This window comes from Muscardinus avellanarius, assembly GCF_963383645.1.
Source record: "Muscardinus avellanarius genome assembly, chromosome: 7".
NCBI lineage: Eukaryota > Metazoa > Chordata > Mammalia > Rodentia > Gliridae > Muscardinus > Muscardinus avellanarius.
This window is the reverse complement of record NC_137793.1, coordinates 88,999,685-89,016,524: the sequence shown is the minus strand read 5'-3', so window position 1 is coordinate 89,016,524 and position 16,840 is coordinate 88,999,685. Positions and strand designations below refer to the sequence as shown.

General features: G+C 54.7%; 1 protein-coding gene across 1 annotated transcript; it reads right to left on the bottom strand.

Annotated features, from left to right (window-relative positions):
* Window positions 1-3,016: 3,016 nt before the first annotated feature.
* Window positions 3,017-15,732, bottom strand: TNNT2 (troponin T2, cardiac type; the record flags this gene model as incomplete). The annotated part of the gene is made up of 14 exons (XM_080699539.1): window positions 3,017-3,062; window positions 3,430-3,470; window positions 3,716-3,806; window positions 4,262-4,371; window positions 6,186-6,296; window positions 6,803-6,880; window positions 7,557-7,673; window positions 7,958-8,018; window positions 9,115-9,148; window positions 9,993-10,028; window positions 10,273-10,350; window positions 12,302-12,328; window positions 14,627-14,637; window positions 15,695-15,732. The coding sequence occupies 14 exons, from the start codon at window positions 15,730-15,732 to the stop codon at window positions 3,017-3,019; spliced, it is 879 nt and encodes a 292-aa protein (XP_080555665.1).
* Window positions 15,733-16,840: the final 1,108 nt, after the last annotated feature.

The following is a 16,840-nucleotide window of genomic DNA, read 5'->3' as shown; positions in this document are numbered from 1 at the left end:
TGACAGGTCTGAGGATGGGTCTCGGGGTCTCCACCCCAGGGCCCAGCACACCTGGAAAGTCTTTTTCCCAGAGCACATGGGTGTACACAGTACACTGAGAGATCCAGGAGGTGAGGTGTCACGGACCCAAACCAGGGCAAGGTGAGAACAAAGAGAGGTGTGCAGGGAGGCTTCCCGGGGTGTGACCCCCTCCGGCTCCTGAGTGGTCCAGAGGCCCCGAGCAGCGCATGGCCTTGCCTGCACCTTCAGTGTTTGGCTCAGCACTGTGACAGGCAGAAAAGCAGCTCCTTCTTGGGCCAGTGGCTGTAATGAATGAGGCCTATGTGACATGTTTTTCCTACACATATATACCTATGATAAAGTTTGATTTATAAATTAGGCACGGGAGAATGCTGACAACAATAGCTAACAATGAAATAGAATAGTGATAACATCTTATAATAAAGGTTATGGGAGTGGTGTCTCTCTCTGAATGTATCCTTTTTTTTTTTTTTTTTTTCTTTGCAGTACTGGGAATTGAACCCAGTGGCATTTTACCCCTGAACAACACTCCCGGCCCTATTTTTTATTCTTTATTTGGAAATGATCTCACTAAGGCTCAGAGGGCCTTACTAAGTAGGTGAGGCTGGCCTGCAATCCTCCTGTCTCAGCCTCCCAGGTACTGGGATTACAAGCACACACCACCACGCCCGGCTCTGAATGTACCATATCTTACCACCGTCCTCTCCCTTCTTCGGATGACTGCTAGTAACGGAAACACAAAGGGAAACCTCAGACAAGGAGGGACGACTGTACCTCTCACGTAACTGCTCTCTCTATACGTGAGAGATGAATATTTGAAGGGGAAAACAAATCTTTTCTGGACCCCAGGTGACCTCAAGGAGAAAAGAGATTAGCAGGGCTCTGCCTCAAGGGAGAGAGCTAGGGCTATCCCTGAGTCTGCCCTGGGGCACAGCCTCTAAAGAAGTCCAAGTCCACCTCACATCAGCACGATCCTGAGGACCTACTGGGAAAGGAGGAGGGATGAGATTGCATCACTGGTAGCTAACACCGGACAATCACAGGTTCGAGGCTAGCCTCAGCAACTTAACTGAGACCTTCAGCAACTTAGCACGCCTGTTTCAAAACGAAAAACCAAAGGTAGCATGCCCCTGGGTTCAATCCCCAGTACCCAAAAAAAAAAAAGAGACTGTGTCACCATTACTTCCTGTTGCTTCGAAGAGACCCAGAGGCTAAGAGGTAATGCTCCCACGGGGACTTGACACTAGAAAATTCTAATGTCTTGTTATACATTGCCTCCGCCGTCATCCCTGGACTGCTCTCCACTCCGCCAAGAGGGCAGATGGGGCTGCAGCTACAGTACCCCATTATGAGGAGGGGCTGGGGTTGGACCCAGGTGCTGCCAGTGGGTCTCCCAGAGACCCTGGAGACAGCTCTCCTTGGGCTTGAGGCTCGGGCCCCTGCAGCACTTAGAGTGGAACCTTCTTGAATCACCACTGCTCCTGCTTCTCGGACACTGTGCATACTGTTTACCTTGTCCCCTGGCCATTCTCCTCCTCCCTCTCTGGGAATCAGTATAGACACACTTTCCTCCAGAAAGCCATCTTCTGCCAAGGCCAGGTGGAACCCGTGTTTGTGTGCATGCGTGCATGCATGCGTGCGTGTGTCTCCAGCCCCTCCTGGCCCTCCCATCGGCCCACTGAGCGGGGACCTCCTGTGCGCCGCCTCTCTCCTGCCGAGCTGTGCCCTCTGAGCTTAAATCACAGCACACCTGTGCCCAGCACTGGGGTAGCAATAGCAAGAACAGAGCGAAGGCAGAGGCTGAGCCCTTCCCACGTGGTCGTATTCTTTCCATGTCTGTACCTCTCACTGGGGTCACAGTGCTCGGCAGACAGGGCAGAATAAACAGGCCTGTACTGTGTTTCAGGAGTGAGGGACCATGCCTGTAGGAACAGACAAATCTAACAGCCAGGCTTAGATGTCACACCAGACTAGCAGCGACAGCAGGGCCCAGGGACTCAGAGCCAGGAGAGCTGGTGCCTGGGAGAGCCTGGGAAGCCTTCTCAGAGACAGGGCTCAACAGGCCCTTGTTGATGGACGGCAAATGGACCATGGGGAGAAGGCGGTCCAGACGGGTGGGATGGGCCAAGAGAAGGCGGAGAGAGGCCAAGCCCCATTGAAGGATTTACTTAAGAGCTTTCCATTAGGTCCCCCTTTCCTGAGTGGGTTTCGTGTCCTCTAGCTGGAATCTACCACTGTGCGTTCCCCTTCAGCTCAGGGACCCTGGGACCCCTGGTTTGTGGCTGTAAGCCCCAGAGGACATGCAGATCTTGGGGAGGAGAAAACTGAAGCACCCCAACTAGTCTGGGCCTCTGGGCAGCTCTGAACAGCTGCCCAATGAAACCAGCCCTCTTTCCTCCCTTGAGGGCTCCCTGCCCCTCAGACGCCTGGCTCTCAGTGCTGGGGCCAGGAGGAGAAAGAAAACAGGCACCATCCAAAGAGGCGTCCATTGTTCCCCGGGGAGTGAGTCACGCTGACAGCCTCCCCCACCTCCCCACGCGACAGTGCTGCTCCCGGTGATTCAGTGGCCAAACGCTCATGGCCTGTCCACTGCCGCACCTCCCTCCCAGCCTCTGAGCGAGCCTGGCCCTTCCTTAGGCCATAGGGCTCTCCCGTGCTGGAGGCAGGGAGGGGACCAGAAGCACCTCCAAGCTTGACAAGACACCAGGAGCTGGGGTCCCTGAGGCACTGCCAGGCCACCCCAACTCCGGGCAAGAGCAAGGTCTCACAGGAGAAGTGATGGAGTGGCATTTAGCGTGTGCAGTGTGTGGTGGCTTTTTATTCCTGGCATGGTGTGGGCATGGGGACAGGAGGGATGCTGCCTTCCAGCTGGGCCAGCTCCTGGTTTCCAGTGAGTGGTCCACCATGGGCGGCCAGGAGAGGCCCCTGGCAGCTGGGTGTGTGCAGGGCAGGGAGGTAGGCAAGGGACAGATCTCTGCTGGAGAAGACGCGGCTTCTACTTCCAGCGCCCGGTGACTTTGGCCTTCCCACGCGTCTTGGAGCTGCAGAGGAAGCAGGACCCAGTCAGACAGGGATGCAGAGCAAGGTCCCAGGTCTGGGCAGGGTGGGGAGCCGGATGGGGGATGCTGAGAGTTAAGAGGGGCCTGGAACTGCCTCCTGGGCACAATCGGGCAGCAGCCTCAAGCAGAGTGAGGTGTCTCTGGCACGACATCCCATTCCCGGCTGGCCAGCAGCAGCCAAGGGGGAGAGAAGAGAGAGGGAGGGGCAGGGAGCAGCTGGAGGGGAGGCTGTGAGCTAAGGAGAGGACGCAGTGGGCGCCCAGGGCCTCCATGGAGGAGCAGGACAGCCGCGGACGACAGGAAGAAGGGGCAGGAGTGGGGAAATGAAAGCAGGACCTCAGACACTTACACTTTCTGGTTGTCATTGATTCTGTTTCGGAGAACATTGATCTGTAAGACAAGTGGGGAAGACATAGCAATGTTGGAGCCCCTTTGGCTCAGGCCCTAAGGGGGCCAGAAGGAAGGACACAGGAGCTCAGCGTGGTGCAGGGAAGGTGGGAAAGGGGCGTGAACACTGCTGGAGGCCTGGGGTCAGGGTGAGTCGAGTGGGTTGAGGAATGGAGAAAGGGGTGGAGGTGGTGGCACGGGGCCCCTCCAAACCAGAGGGGCATGTGCTGGGGCGGCGTGAAGCTCACTTCGTATTTCTGCTGCTTGAACTTCTCCTGCAGGTCGAACTTCTCCGCCTCCAGGTTGTAGATGCTCTGCCACAGTTCCTTGGCCTTCTCCCTGCACCGGCCACAGTGGGCATGGGCCAGGGGGCCCTCATCAGCCTTAACACTGGTACCCACCAGCCCCCAGGAGGCCTGGCCCTCATTCCCACCCTCAGGCCTCCCAGGGGGCCTGGCCAGCGTGGGGTCAGGCTCAGGAGCAAACACCAGGACTGCCAGGACAGAGTTCTAAGAACGGGAAGAGGAGGGAGGTGCCCTCCAGGCACCGTAGAGCAACCTGGCTCAGTCCCCCTTTCATCTCCTGTGTTCAGGTGGCCAGGGAGGGGCCTGCTCGGTTCTCTGCCTATCAGTAGAGCCGGGCTGAATGGCCTGACCCGCCAGTGACCAGCTCTTCCCAGCAAATCCACCTTGGGAAATGTAAGGAGGAGGCGCCCTCTGGTGGCCCACCGTGAGAAGTGCCTTCTGACCTACTCCCAGGTGCAGAAACAGGCAGCGCCCAGGGACCCCACCCACCTCAGCTGGTCTTCATTCAGGTGGTCGATGGCCAGCACCTTCCTCCTCTCAGCCAAAATTTTCTTTTTCTTCTCCCGTTCAGTCTGCCTCTTTCCACTCTTCCGCTCCGTCTGAAGAGGGCGGTGAGCAGGGGGACTTGGCTTGAGGTTGCCCCTCCAAGTTCCCTGACCCTCCCCAAACCCCCTGGGGAGCAGAGCAAGTCCTGGAGACAAGCAAGTTCTTATTCTCTCACTACTGCAACACCCTACGCCATCACCCACACGGATTCCCCCGTGAAAATGAGGCGTGAGGCAGGGGAGGAGGATCATTGTGGCCCGTTACTCCTGTGCTTAGCCAGTCTCCTCCACTCTCCTCCCCCACCAAGCCCAATCTTCATGCTTCTCCCCTGCAAGGCACCATCCCCTCCCAGGGAGCTCCTTATAACTAAGGGAAGGAAGAGAATTGGAGGTTTTGGTACCCACCTGGGCTTGCTAAGCCAGGAGACCATGAGAGAAAGACCCAGAGAGAAAGACGGAGACCACGACAGAGACAGAGAGAGGGCAGGGTGCACAGGAGGCAAAGGCAGAGAGACAGGGAGGAAAAAATGGTTGAGATGCTCAGTACGGGCTACCTGGCTCAAGGGGCATGAATCTGGGGCTTAGGGCAGAGACTCTTGATAGCATTTGTCTAGTATGGTTGGGGACAGGGGCATGGGGGCAGAGCTGGGGACTTCAGAAATCTAAAAAAAAAAAAAAGCACTTTTGATCTCTCTGGTTGTATCGAAGAATTGATGTTACAAGCCAGGCGTGGTGGCACACTTTTATAATCTCAGGACCTGGGAGGCTGACACAAGAGGTTCACAGGTTCAAGTCCAGTCTCAGCTACTTAGTGAGGCCTCTACAACTTAGTGGGACCCTGTTTCAAAATAAAGAATAAAATATAGGCCTGGGGGGTGTAGCTTGGAGGTAGAATGCCCCTGGGTTCCATCCCCAGTACAGAAAAAAAAAAAAAAGAAAATTGGTATTACTACTCCTTTCTATCTTTGTGGGGGAGGGAATGCAGAATAAACTCAAAGGCATTCTATTTTCATAATATACCTCCCAGTCCTTTTGTTTATTTATATTTGTTGTTGTTTTGTTGTTTGGTTTTTTTTTTTTTTTTTTTTTGCAGGTCTGGGAATGGAACCCAGAGGCATATAACCTCCGAGCTACACGCCCTGCCCTATTTTTTATTCTCTATTTTGAAACAGTGTCTCACTAAGTTAGGGAGGGCCTCACTAAGTACCTGAGGCTGTCCGCGAACCGTGATCCTCCGGTCTCAGCCCCCACCCCCACCCCAAATGCTGGGATGACAACCATGCACCACCACGCCTGGCTTTGTTCTGTTTTGAAACAGCATCTCGCTAGGTTGTGGAGAGTCTCACTAGGCTGCCAAGGCTGGTCTCAACCTGAAATCCTCCCGTCTTAGCCTCCCAAGTATTGAGATGACAGGCATGTGCCACCATGCCTACCTCCCCTTCCTCTCTTAAGAATAGGGTATCTCGCAGGACTGAGGAACTGAGGGTGAGTGTCTGGGAACAAGCCACCTCTGCACCTGTGTAACTCATAGACGCTTTGCATCTTAGCTCACTGCCCTACTTGAAGCGGCAGGGCAGCAATGTGAGTCCATATGAGGAAACTGAGGCTCAGAGGCTGCATTAGGCCGCGCGGCTGTATGTGGCACAGCTTCACTCCCACCACAGCCCCGACTCCAGCATGGGCTCTTCCAGCTGGGTGTCTCGCCCACAGAAGTGCATCCCGGTGAAACCCCAGTTAGGCTGGGAGGCAGCTCAGGGGCTGGGAGGTCTTAGACTCCCACCACAGCAAGGGAATCCAACCTAAAGTCTGCTTGCTTCCTCAAGGACACCCCAGGATCTCCCGGTGACCCCTGCTGCTCCCCCACCTACCTTCTGGATGTAGCCTCCAAAATGCATCATGTTGGACAAAGCCTTCTTCTTCCGGGCCTCGTCCTCAGCCTTCTTCCTGTTTTCCTCCTCCTCCCGCCGGGCCTTCTCTTCCTGGTTTTCGGGGAGCCAAATGACAGCAAATTAAGGGCAGAGGTGGAAACCCTGACTCTAGGTGGACGCCAGTGGTCTTTGTAGGTAAGCTCAGCTTTCCCCAGTGGGGCAAGGAGCCTCTGAGGGTACTCCCAGACAGAGCAGGCACACGGGAGTTTGTGGAATGAATGAGGTCCGAAGGTCCCGTCATTCCCTCCGGCTGGGGGCTTCCCCAGAAGGCCTATTGCTGTGGAAGGGCCTTTGGCAACTGCACAGGAAGAATGGCAGGCTCTCACATCCCAGGCTGCCTGGGCTGGGGAAAGGCTGAGGGCTGTAGGGGCTCACGGTCAATCACGAGGTACCCACTCACGTCTGTCTTGTTTGCTGGTGTGTTCTCAGGGCTGAGACAATGGCTGCACTTACTTTGCGTGTGCTGTCTCTGGACTGAATCGCACATATGGGTAGATGGGGGCTGGGGGCTGGGGGCTGGGGGCTGGCGGGAGCTGGGAGCAGCCGGGGTCACTCACAGCCAGGCGGTTCTGCCGCTCCTTCTCCCGCTCGCTGCGGATGCGCTGTTGTTCCGCCCGCTCAGCCCGCCGCTTCTCCTAGGGAGAGAGAGGCAGAGGCCCCAGGAGTCACCTCAGGTGCAGGGGCCCACCATGGGTGCCCTTGCTCCAGTGCTCTCAGCGAACTCCATGGATGCCGGCCCGGAGCTCCTTCCCACCCCCTTGGCCCCACAGAAGAGCACCCTGGATGAGTAAGGGCGACCACGCCTTATGCAGTGGGCAGGGCAGACCCTTTGGAGAGTGTCTAAAGCACGTGGGAAATGCCAGGTGGCTTCTCCTGTCCCCCTCAAGGCCTAAGCCTCCACCCTGCTCAGGCCCCGGCCCTGGCGGCTGCTCTGTGCTCAAAATTTCAGAGCCAAGTCATGGACTGCCAGCAAGACTGTGGACAGGCAAGGTAGGCGGAGAGAAAGAAGGAACGGAAATAAGCTCCCTGCCCCCTCAGCCCATGCACTGGGGTCCTCCAGATCCCTCCTGTGTTCTCTGCATTAGTGGGGTAGCTGTGCCCAGGGGAGGGAGGCAGGGAGCAGGGTGGGACCACAGGCATTTGACCCATCATCCCACAGTCAGGGCCTGGGTCAGGCTCTGCTGAAGGAGCATCCAGGATGGTAGGAAGAGAAGTCAGGAACCCGAGGAGCCCTGTGGGGCCCCAAGGCAGGCAGCCAGTGGGGAGCACAGGGTGGGCTGAGGGAGGTGGGAGGGGAGGCTTGACACCTACAATCCTGTCTTTGAGAGAAATCAGCTCCTCCTCCTCCTTCTTCCTGTTCTCAAAGTGAGCCTCAATCAGCGTCTGCAGCTCGTTCAGGTCCTTCTCCATGCGCTTCCGGTGGATGTCCTGCAGGCGGAGCCCTAGAGCTGAGACGCTGCCACCTCTCAAACCAGGGGAGGGGTGGTTGGGCTAGCTACCTCCTGCTTTGTGTAAGAGACACTGCCAGGGCCTGGGGCCTGAACCCAAGGCTCAGGGGGAGGAGGGGAGGGACAGGAGGAGGAAGTATACACCATCCCACCTTGCACCTGCGACCTGCCCCCAGCCCTCCAGGACATGAGGTCTCCTCTCTCTGATTGGTGGTCTTGTGACCTTCCCCAGCCCTGGCCCACTTTACCACAGCCAGCACGCACATCAAAGTCCACTCTCTCCCCATCAGGTATCTTGGGAGGCACCAAGTTGGGCATAAACAGCCTGCTGAAGAAAGAAATGAGGAGTCTGGGAGCCCCAGACCAGCTCAGACCCCAGAGACTGCGAGCGCTGGGGCAGGCAGGGCCTTTTCCCTCCTGCAGACCTCCACCTGCTGCCCCCGCCATGCGCATGATGATGTCAACACTGCCGTCGACCACAGGGGTCCCCACACTGGCTCAACACCTGGGGACACATCTCACATATCATTTCAACCTTGTCCTCACGACACAAGAAGGGTAAGGGCTAACTGGGTGAGCGTGCATGTATGTCTCCACCATCTTTTATCCCATTAAGATGTATGACTACAATGCACCAATAAGAAAAAAATTATAAAGAAAAAAAAAGAAGATAGCATCAGTCTCCTTTAAGGAAACAGAGACTCAGAGAGCAGTCTGTTCAACACTATGCAGCCAGGGCGCAGAGTAGCTGAGACAAACGGCGTGCTGGTCTGGGTCTGCATTTCTGTAGTTGACTCCGCAACCCTCCCCTTGAACCCAGGAATCCTGCAACATAGTGTTGGCCCCAACTCATACTGTGTGACACCCGGCTGGGGTACATCTCTGGTCCTTGGCTGCCTCGACTGCCCTCGGGTCTGTGTGGCACTGAAATGAGATGCTGCAGAGTGTGTACAGTGGCCAGGAAAGGGAAGGTGTGGACACAGGAATGGAGCTGAGACTGGGACTGGCTGGGCAGGGCTGGTTTCTGAAGGAAACTAGAGCCAGAGAAGCCTAGAGTGTGCCACGGCGCCATCTGCTGGCAGGGTTTCATTGCATGACACCCCAAATTTGCCATCCCTTTTGCCCAGGTCCCACCTCAGCCCTGGAGGAAGGTGTTCTGGCCATCCTGTGGTATACGGAGCAGAGGGTGTCTGGCCAGAGCCATGACTAGCCCACCCACACCAGGGTGCATGATTGGGAGTGTGGCGTGGCGTGACTCCAGCCCACTCAGCCCTCAGTCAGAGAGCCTTGTGCAGTGCTGACCTGTGTGACTGTGTGTGGTGGCGCAAAGGCCCTGGCCCCTGCCCACTGCGCCACACTACACTCCTGTCCCGGCCTTACCACCCTCACTGGCCCTCTGCTCCTTGGTGCATCCCACTCACCTGGGCTTGGGTTTGGACTCCTCCACTGGGCCATCTGGAGGAGAGAGAAGCACACAGCCCCAGGGTTAAGAGGCCTGGACTGGATCACAACTCCACCCCTGATGACCTGGGTGCACATGGGCCTCAGTTTCCCTGTCTGCATAGGGAGTCTCAAATTCCAGAGGCATCAACCAGGATGAAGGCAGCGGGGGTCACAAGCCCACACTCTCTCCCCCATGGAAGTTCAGGGGAGGCCTTGGGATAGCTGAGTCCCCGCAGGGCGCATACGCTCTGTGTGGAACTTGGAAGTCTTCTCTTGTCCAGCAGCTTCAGGCAAAGCTGGAAGGAAAGGTCCCTGGGGCCTCCTCCCCTGGATCCCAGGTCTGCATTCCTGACAGCACCCTGGACCTCCTGCTGCCCACAGGGACAGGATGCTGGTGGTCAGGAGTCCAAAGCCACCTGGCTGACCTCTCCCTACAGAGGGGCACCTGCAGTCCCCGGCCACCTGGTAAGGGCTGCATTATTACAGTGACCACACGATGACCCACCACAAGGGCCACATGTACCCAATTGCCCTGCAAACACCACACTCTACTAGCTTTTCCCTGGGTGCCAGGAGCTTCGTCTATGAATATGATTTCTGGGTCCCTTTGCCCTCTCAGCCCAGGTGCCCAGTCACTGGATCCTTCTCCTACTGGAGACCCCCAGGGCAGCTTCCCAGGGATGAGGAAGGACAAAGTTGAAACTTCAACATCTGAAGCTTTGCAAGTGCTGCTTCCCCCAAGCCCTCTCCTGCCCCAACTCCTTGGCAGGAGCCCATGAGCAGTCTCCCCCAAAGCTGCTGTGAGGGGTTCCCTCCCCACCCTGAAACCTCTGTCCTGATGTCCGGCAGTCCTCACCTTCAGCTTCTTTGGCTTCTTCTTCTAGTCCATCTTCTAAACAAAACAGGAGCAGTTAATAAAGGTCCTTGTTCTGAGCTCAGATTCCCCCCAAGAGCTCTCCCCACTGCAGCCTGCTGTACGGGATCAGAGCTCTGTCTTCCACACACCTGTGCCCCTGGACCCAATTGAATCCCAGCCCAGGCAGGAGGAGCACAAGTGCAGGTCAGAGAGTGGGCTGCAAGTGGGGTTTTTCCTGCCACCCCACTGGACCCCTTACACTCTCACCCCAGGGTCTTACCTTCTGCTTTGGTCTCCTCAGTCTCCTCCTCAGCCTCAGCCTCGCCATCAGCCTCCTCTTCCGCTGCCTCCTCCTGCTCTGGAGAAGCAAATCAGACCCAATGATCAACCCAGCCCCACTCATGCTACCTGGTGGCACCCAGAACCAACAGGGAGGGGTGGGACGGGGCCAGTGACATCCAGGACCAGATGGACTTGGGAGCAGCCCAGGGGGGTGACAGGAGGCTGCTCAGTTCTTGGCTTAAGCCAGAAGTGGGCAGAGACAGCCTGAGAGACAAACCTGGCCCCCAGGAGACTTTTGTAAATGAAGTTGGCACGTGGCCCATTCATCTGTGTCCTATGGTGAGTTTGTTCCATTGCAACAGAGCTGAGCAGTTGTTACAAAGACGATGAGGCCCTCAACGCCCAAAGCATTTGCTATCTGTGCTTTTGTGTATGTGTGTGGTACTAGAAATTGAACCCAAGGGCCTCTGAGCTACACCCCCAGCCTAATTTAATTTTTATTTTAAAACATCACCTGCCTCACTAAGTTGCTGAGATTGATTGGGAGCCTACAATCTTCCTGTCTCAGCCTCACAAGTACTGGGATTGCATGTTAGGATGCGGGGTACTGTGGACAGCACCTGGGACAGAGCCAGCCCACCAGGACTCATGCTAGGGGTCTGCCTGGGGTCTTGGCTCTTTCTGCCCCAGCCACCTCCCTGCTAACATGCTCCTTCTTCAACGTCCCACCCCGGGAGTTGGCACCCAGTGCCTGGCATCGTGAGACAGGCCCTGCCTAAATCGAGGGATTAGAGACACTCCTGTCCTGGATGCAGTGACTCTGCAGACCCTTCCTTCATATCTGAAGGGAACCAAGGCAATAGGACTGTATGGATGAGATGCCCCACATTTAGATTGCTGCGTTATCCAGCAGGTTGTCGGCATTTTTCTATTTTCATCCATTTGCTCAAGCAGGCTGTGGACCTCGCCCCTTCTGGCACTTGGAGCAGACAGACAGATCAGGCAGACAGGATGACGCCCCAGCCATGGCTCTGCTGTCGGAAGTGCTTGGTACCACTCGCTGACTGATAGGCGGACAAGTGGTGAACTCTTGGCAAAGGGAGAAGGAAACGCCTCGGATGGAGGAGAGAAGCCAGAGGGAGAAAGGGCAGCTCCATCCCCTCTGCCTCCAGCCTCTGTCCTTTCCTAGGTCTGAGTCCTCTCTGAGGCCAGGAGATGCCTTTTCTGCAAGGCATTCCCCCCAAAAGATCCCCAAAATATTCCAGAAAGCATGCGCTGGCCAGGGAGGAGAGAGCTGGTAGTGGGGTCCACCTTCAGCTCAGTGTGGTAACACCTCTCCCGCCCCACCTGATGGCATTTCTCTGGGCCACACCACACCTTCCCCCAGTGGCCCAGCCCCAGCCCCAGTGAGGGGATGCTCACTGCCTCCCCAGGCCGCCCATTGTGTCTCACGACATCACTGTGGGACAATTTGTCCTAAAGTTAAGCTCCAATCTATCTCCCTGGCCCTAGTGTTATTCCTGGGTGCTGGGAAGAGATCCAGCCCCCCTCCCTGCTCAGCAGTACACATCTGAAGGCTGACATCATGTCCTCTCTATTTCCCGTGCCCCAGCTGCTCTCAGATGACTTTGTCCCCGGGCCCCTCGACCTTTGACCACCCTGCCTGGAGCCAGCCAGCTCAGCGGGAGAGGCTGGTATGGGGCATGGGACCAGCAGTACCAGCAGGTGGGCTACTCGTGGCAGTCAGGGGTTGCCCTCTATGGCCGCACTGGAGCAGATGTTAAGGTGAGTCAGCTCAACTCCTTCCCATGCCCAGCCCAGTTAAAGATCAGGAAGCAGAAGGAGCTGCTGCCCCTGGGGGACAGACACAGTAAAGGCCTCAGAACTGTGGTCCCCACTCCTCTAAGGCTGGGTCAGTGAGAACTGACCCCCTCAGTAGTCCCCAACCCAAGAACAGGGCCCCCGGACAGGCAGGTGGGCTCTTGGGACAGCAGGGAGCAGCAAGCACGCAGGAAAGGCTGTACTACCGTCTTCGTCCTCTCTCCAGTCTTCCTCTTCTGGGTTCGGGGTGGCGGCAGCAGAGGGAAGAAGCGAGACAAGTTAGCCTGGAGCAGAAGCTGGGCAGCGGCGTCGGCCCACATGGGGCCTGCGGTTAGGCCTGAGCCAGTGCCTGTAGCAACCTGGGCAACACACTTTGCAGTCACTCCCCTGAACCTCAGGTGCATCAGCAGTGAAATGGACATCGTGACACTCACTCCCAGCCCCTGTGAGAACTGAACACACTAGCTTGCCTACCCAAAGCACCCCGCAGTGCCCGGCATGAGGGAAGAATTCAGTAAGCACCAAACAGCAGTTCCTTGCCTGCCCTCCCTCCACACCACAGCCTGGCTTCCTTCTTACTGAGACAGAGACCCCCAAGGAGTAGAGAGTGGGGAACAGTTGGCTCCCATCAAACTTCTCCATATTCCTGCTCTGAGTGGATTTTGGGAGCATCTCACAAAACATCCAGTTTCCCAGGTTACACTAGGAAAGTCCTGCTGGATGTTTGGTACAGAGATGCTTTCTTGGCCTGGTAGAAGGAAGCCACCAGGTCTAAGCAAACTCAGCAAGTATTACCCCAAGGAAACAGATTGCAGCTACCACGCAGTTCTGAGGCAAACCTCTGCCCAAGCAGAGCTCCAGCAATGGAGTATGCCCTCTCCTGGAAGAAGAGACAGCTGGGCTGTCTACCCTGTAGGCCTTGTGGCTGTTCATCTAGACCTTGCTCTCCCTGGGTCACTGACAACCAGGCATTTAGCTGAAGAGGAGGGATGCTGTCAGCCATTCTCAGCAAGCAAAGGGATGCTGCACAGGCCTCAGACCACTCTTGCTGTGGAGAGTTATTTTGTTAATTCACAGCCAGTTCCTACTATGTGTAGCAGGCAGATTGGCCCTGGGTCCAGGGGTCTACTTCCCAAACCCCACCACCCCAAACCTGCCGTAATGAAGCGGGAAACCCCCCCCCCCAGTGGGAAAGAAGATCCACCGTATCAAGAGTCTGCAGGGGACACAGCAGAAACTGGAGCCAGCTAGTTTTATTCAGAAGATATCTCGGATGGCTCCTTAAGGGTTTGGTATTCCTTGCAAACCAACTATGACTCCTGTGGGCCCTTTGGGTTTCACCTCTGAATTTCTCTCCCATATCCTCTTTGGCTAGAGGCACACAGAATATCTTTAAATGTGCAGGAGGTGCTCCATTTTCCCTAAAAAGGCTGAGGAACAAAAGAGGGGCAGCTGCTGAGCCCCCTAGCTCTTTCTCAGAAATATGTGAAGACTCTTCTCCAAAATGTGCACACACCATGTGCTGACGTGATATTTTCAAGAATTTGCTGAGCTTCAAAGAGCAGGCTCCAACTTGCCGGTGGTGCCAAAGCCCGGAGCATCTGAGAGCCACCCTACAGCCTTTGTGGGCTGGGTGGGGACCAAGTGAGGTCTCTAAATCACTTCTTGCTTCAAGGAAGGAGTTCACTCAGTGAAACTGGGGACCCAAAACTGAAGAGAGCCTATGTTATCATCTCCAGGGGTAGGGACAGCAAGATGGGCCTTTGCTGGGTCATAATAATAAATCTGCAAGCCTTTATCCATGTCTCAGATAACAGCACACTTTCATATTCATACTGCATTTGAAAATTTGTTACATGGAATGTCTTAGGTGTGATCATGATGTTGTGGCTATGGGGTTTTCTTTCTTAAATGGTGCTTATCTTTTAAAGATACAGGCTGGAGTATTAAAGCATGAAATGATACAATGTCTAGAAATGAGTTTGGATGTCTGCTCCAAAATTGGTAGGGGAGGGAATAAGAAAAAAAGATGGGTCCTGAGTTGACTACTGTATCTGGATGGTGAGTTGGAGTAGGGGTGCTTGTTTGTTTGTTTGTTTATTTATTTATTTATTTATTTATTGCTACCTTTATAAGCATTTCAAGTTTTCCATGTTAAAAATTGAAAGAGGGGGGGAAAAAGCAAAAATAATTAAATGGGGAAAATGGCTGACAGAAGAGACAGATTGATTTTTTTTTTTTTTCTCTCAAGACCTAAGCAACCAAGGTAGCCCTGATCCCAGGTAGGCTATGTGGGGCTATTTGCTCAGCTGAGAGCTCTGGGCAGAGACAGGCACACAGCTTCCCAGGGTTCCCAGGAACACTGGACTTCTGAGACTCCTCCCTCTGACCCTCCACCTGCCCAAGGCACATACCTTCCACAGCTGCTTCTGCTCAGAAGAGAAAGCCAGGGCAGCAAGAGAAGAGAAGAGGTAAGTCAGCTTCCAGCCACATTGTCCTTGAGCTAAATAAGCATGCCAGTGTATGCTTACCTTCCTGCTCCCTGGATGTAAAGAAAGATACTATCGATACCTGTGCATGCACATACATGTGTACACACACACACACACACACACACACACACACACACACACACACACATATTGGCCTTTCCCAAGATAACCCCATTTTGTATTTCCTTTCTTGCTCACTGAAGTTCATACTCCTCTGCCTGCCCTGCAAAGGCCCCCACTGACCTGGCCTGCCCTCTGGTCCAGGGCCATCGACGCCCCCAGCAAACCTCTGCACCTGCCAGCTTGGCTTCTTCTGCATTCTGCCCACTTCCTCTTCTCACCTCACCTCTGAGCTTCTCCCAGGCAGCATCGCTTTCTAGGAAGTTCTTCCTCTCCCAAATCTCTTCTCTCTCTGCATTCTGACTTCTCCACACAACCTCCCTGACCACCCCAGAGCCTACTCTCCTCTCCTTGGAGTTCCTGCCCTATGTCAGCCCACCCTCCATACCTCACACCCAGTTGCTAATTCCTTCTAGCAGTTCTGTCTCAGCATCCCGACAGCAGGGGGCACCCCAAGAGCACAGCAGCCTTGCCTGTAGCTCTTGCCCCCCCTTTCTGTGGTGCCTCTACCTGGAATATCAGTGATGGATTGCCTAGCTGTATCCCACCCCCTGGCTTCTCTCCAGGACAGGACTGTGGGCGGGTCCTGTCCATGGTGAATAGGGATGTGAGAAGACAGGATCGTGCTGGGTTCTGAGGATGGGGCATGATCACTTCTGTGGCCTCAAAGGAGTCAGTGGCCCTTTTCTGGTCAGTTTCAGTAGCCTCAGCCTCTCAGCCCCTCTGATGGTGGCCCGTCCCCTAGCCAGGTAGGATCCCAATGATCCCAGAGCCGAGCCCCTGTATTCCCAAGGTCTCTCAGCCTGGGGTCTGCCTGGGATCTGCTGCCCAGAAGAATCAAAAGGAAAAGGATAAATCTTTCCTAGGGGTCCTGGAAACAGGCCCAGCCGCTTGTGACCTATGGCAGCTGGGAGGCTCCAGGATCAGATGTGAGGGGCAGGATGCAGGGGACAACAACCCCGAGGCAGGATGCTTCCAGATACTCACTCTTCGTACTCCTCCACCACCTCTTCTGTGTCGGACATGGTCTGTGTTCTCCCTCCAGAAAGAGAAAAATGTCAGTGTGGGCAGAGGAGGATGCCTGCCCTCCTCAGAAGAGCGCCGGTGCCCAGTTGCCGAGAGGGATCAGGGAGGCCTGGGTGAATATCACCCCACTTCTTGTTAGCTGTGAAGCCCACAAGAAAGCCTATTTCCCCCTCTGCAAATGGTAGATCATGACACCCATCACAGCAAGGCAGCCAGCCAATGTCCATTTCAAAGGTCCGACAAGCTCCACCCCTGGCCACACAGATGTGCTCCTCCTCCCTGCACAGATCCCCTGGGAGCCCCTATGTCGGCCTGTCCTGTCTGTACCATGGAATACTCCTCAGCGACTGAAAGCGACGAACCATGAATACCCACAACTTGCATGTATCTCCTGGGAATTCTGCTGACTGGGAAAAGCCAATTCCAAAGATCATATGCATGAATTCATTTGTAGAACATTCTCAAAATGGCAAGATTACAGAAGAAGAGAACAGGTTAGCAGTTGCCAGAGACTGAGCTGAGAATGAGAAAGAGGTGTGAATGGTAATAAAGGGACAGACAGGGATCCTTGTGGTTTTGCAGCTATTCAAGATCTTGACTGTGGGGGTTTATACATAAACCTATGCAGGTTAAAACTGTGTCGAATTTAACACACACAGAGATACGAGTGAGGCTAGAGAAATCTGATAAGATCACAGATTGATTGTATCAACATTGTGATATTATCCTGTAGAGTTTAGCAAATGTTTCCATTGGGTTAACTTAGGCAAAGAGTACAAGAAACTTCTCTGTATTATTTCTTACAATTGCATGTTAATCTATACTATCTCGATAAAAATTTCAATTAAAAATAATTTCTCAGCAAGGTGTGGTAGTGCACACTTGTAATCCCAATACTTGGGAGGCTGAGACAGGAGGATTGTGGTTCGCAGCCAGCTTTAGCTACTTAGTGAGGCCCTCCACAACTTAGTGAGATCTTGTTTCAAAATAAAGAATAAAAAATAGGGCTGAGGGTGTAGCTCAAAGGTAGAATACCCCTGGGTTCCATCCCCAGTATTGCCAATAATAGTGATAATAATAATAATAGTAATAATTTCCCAGCCAGGC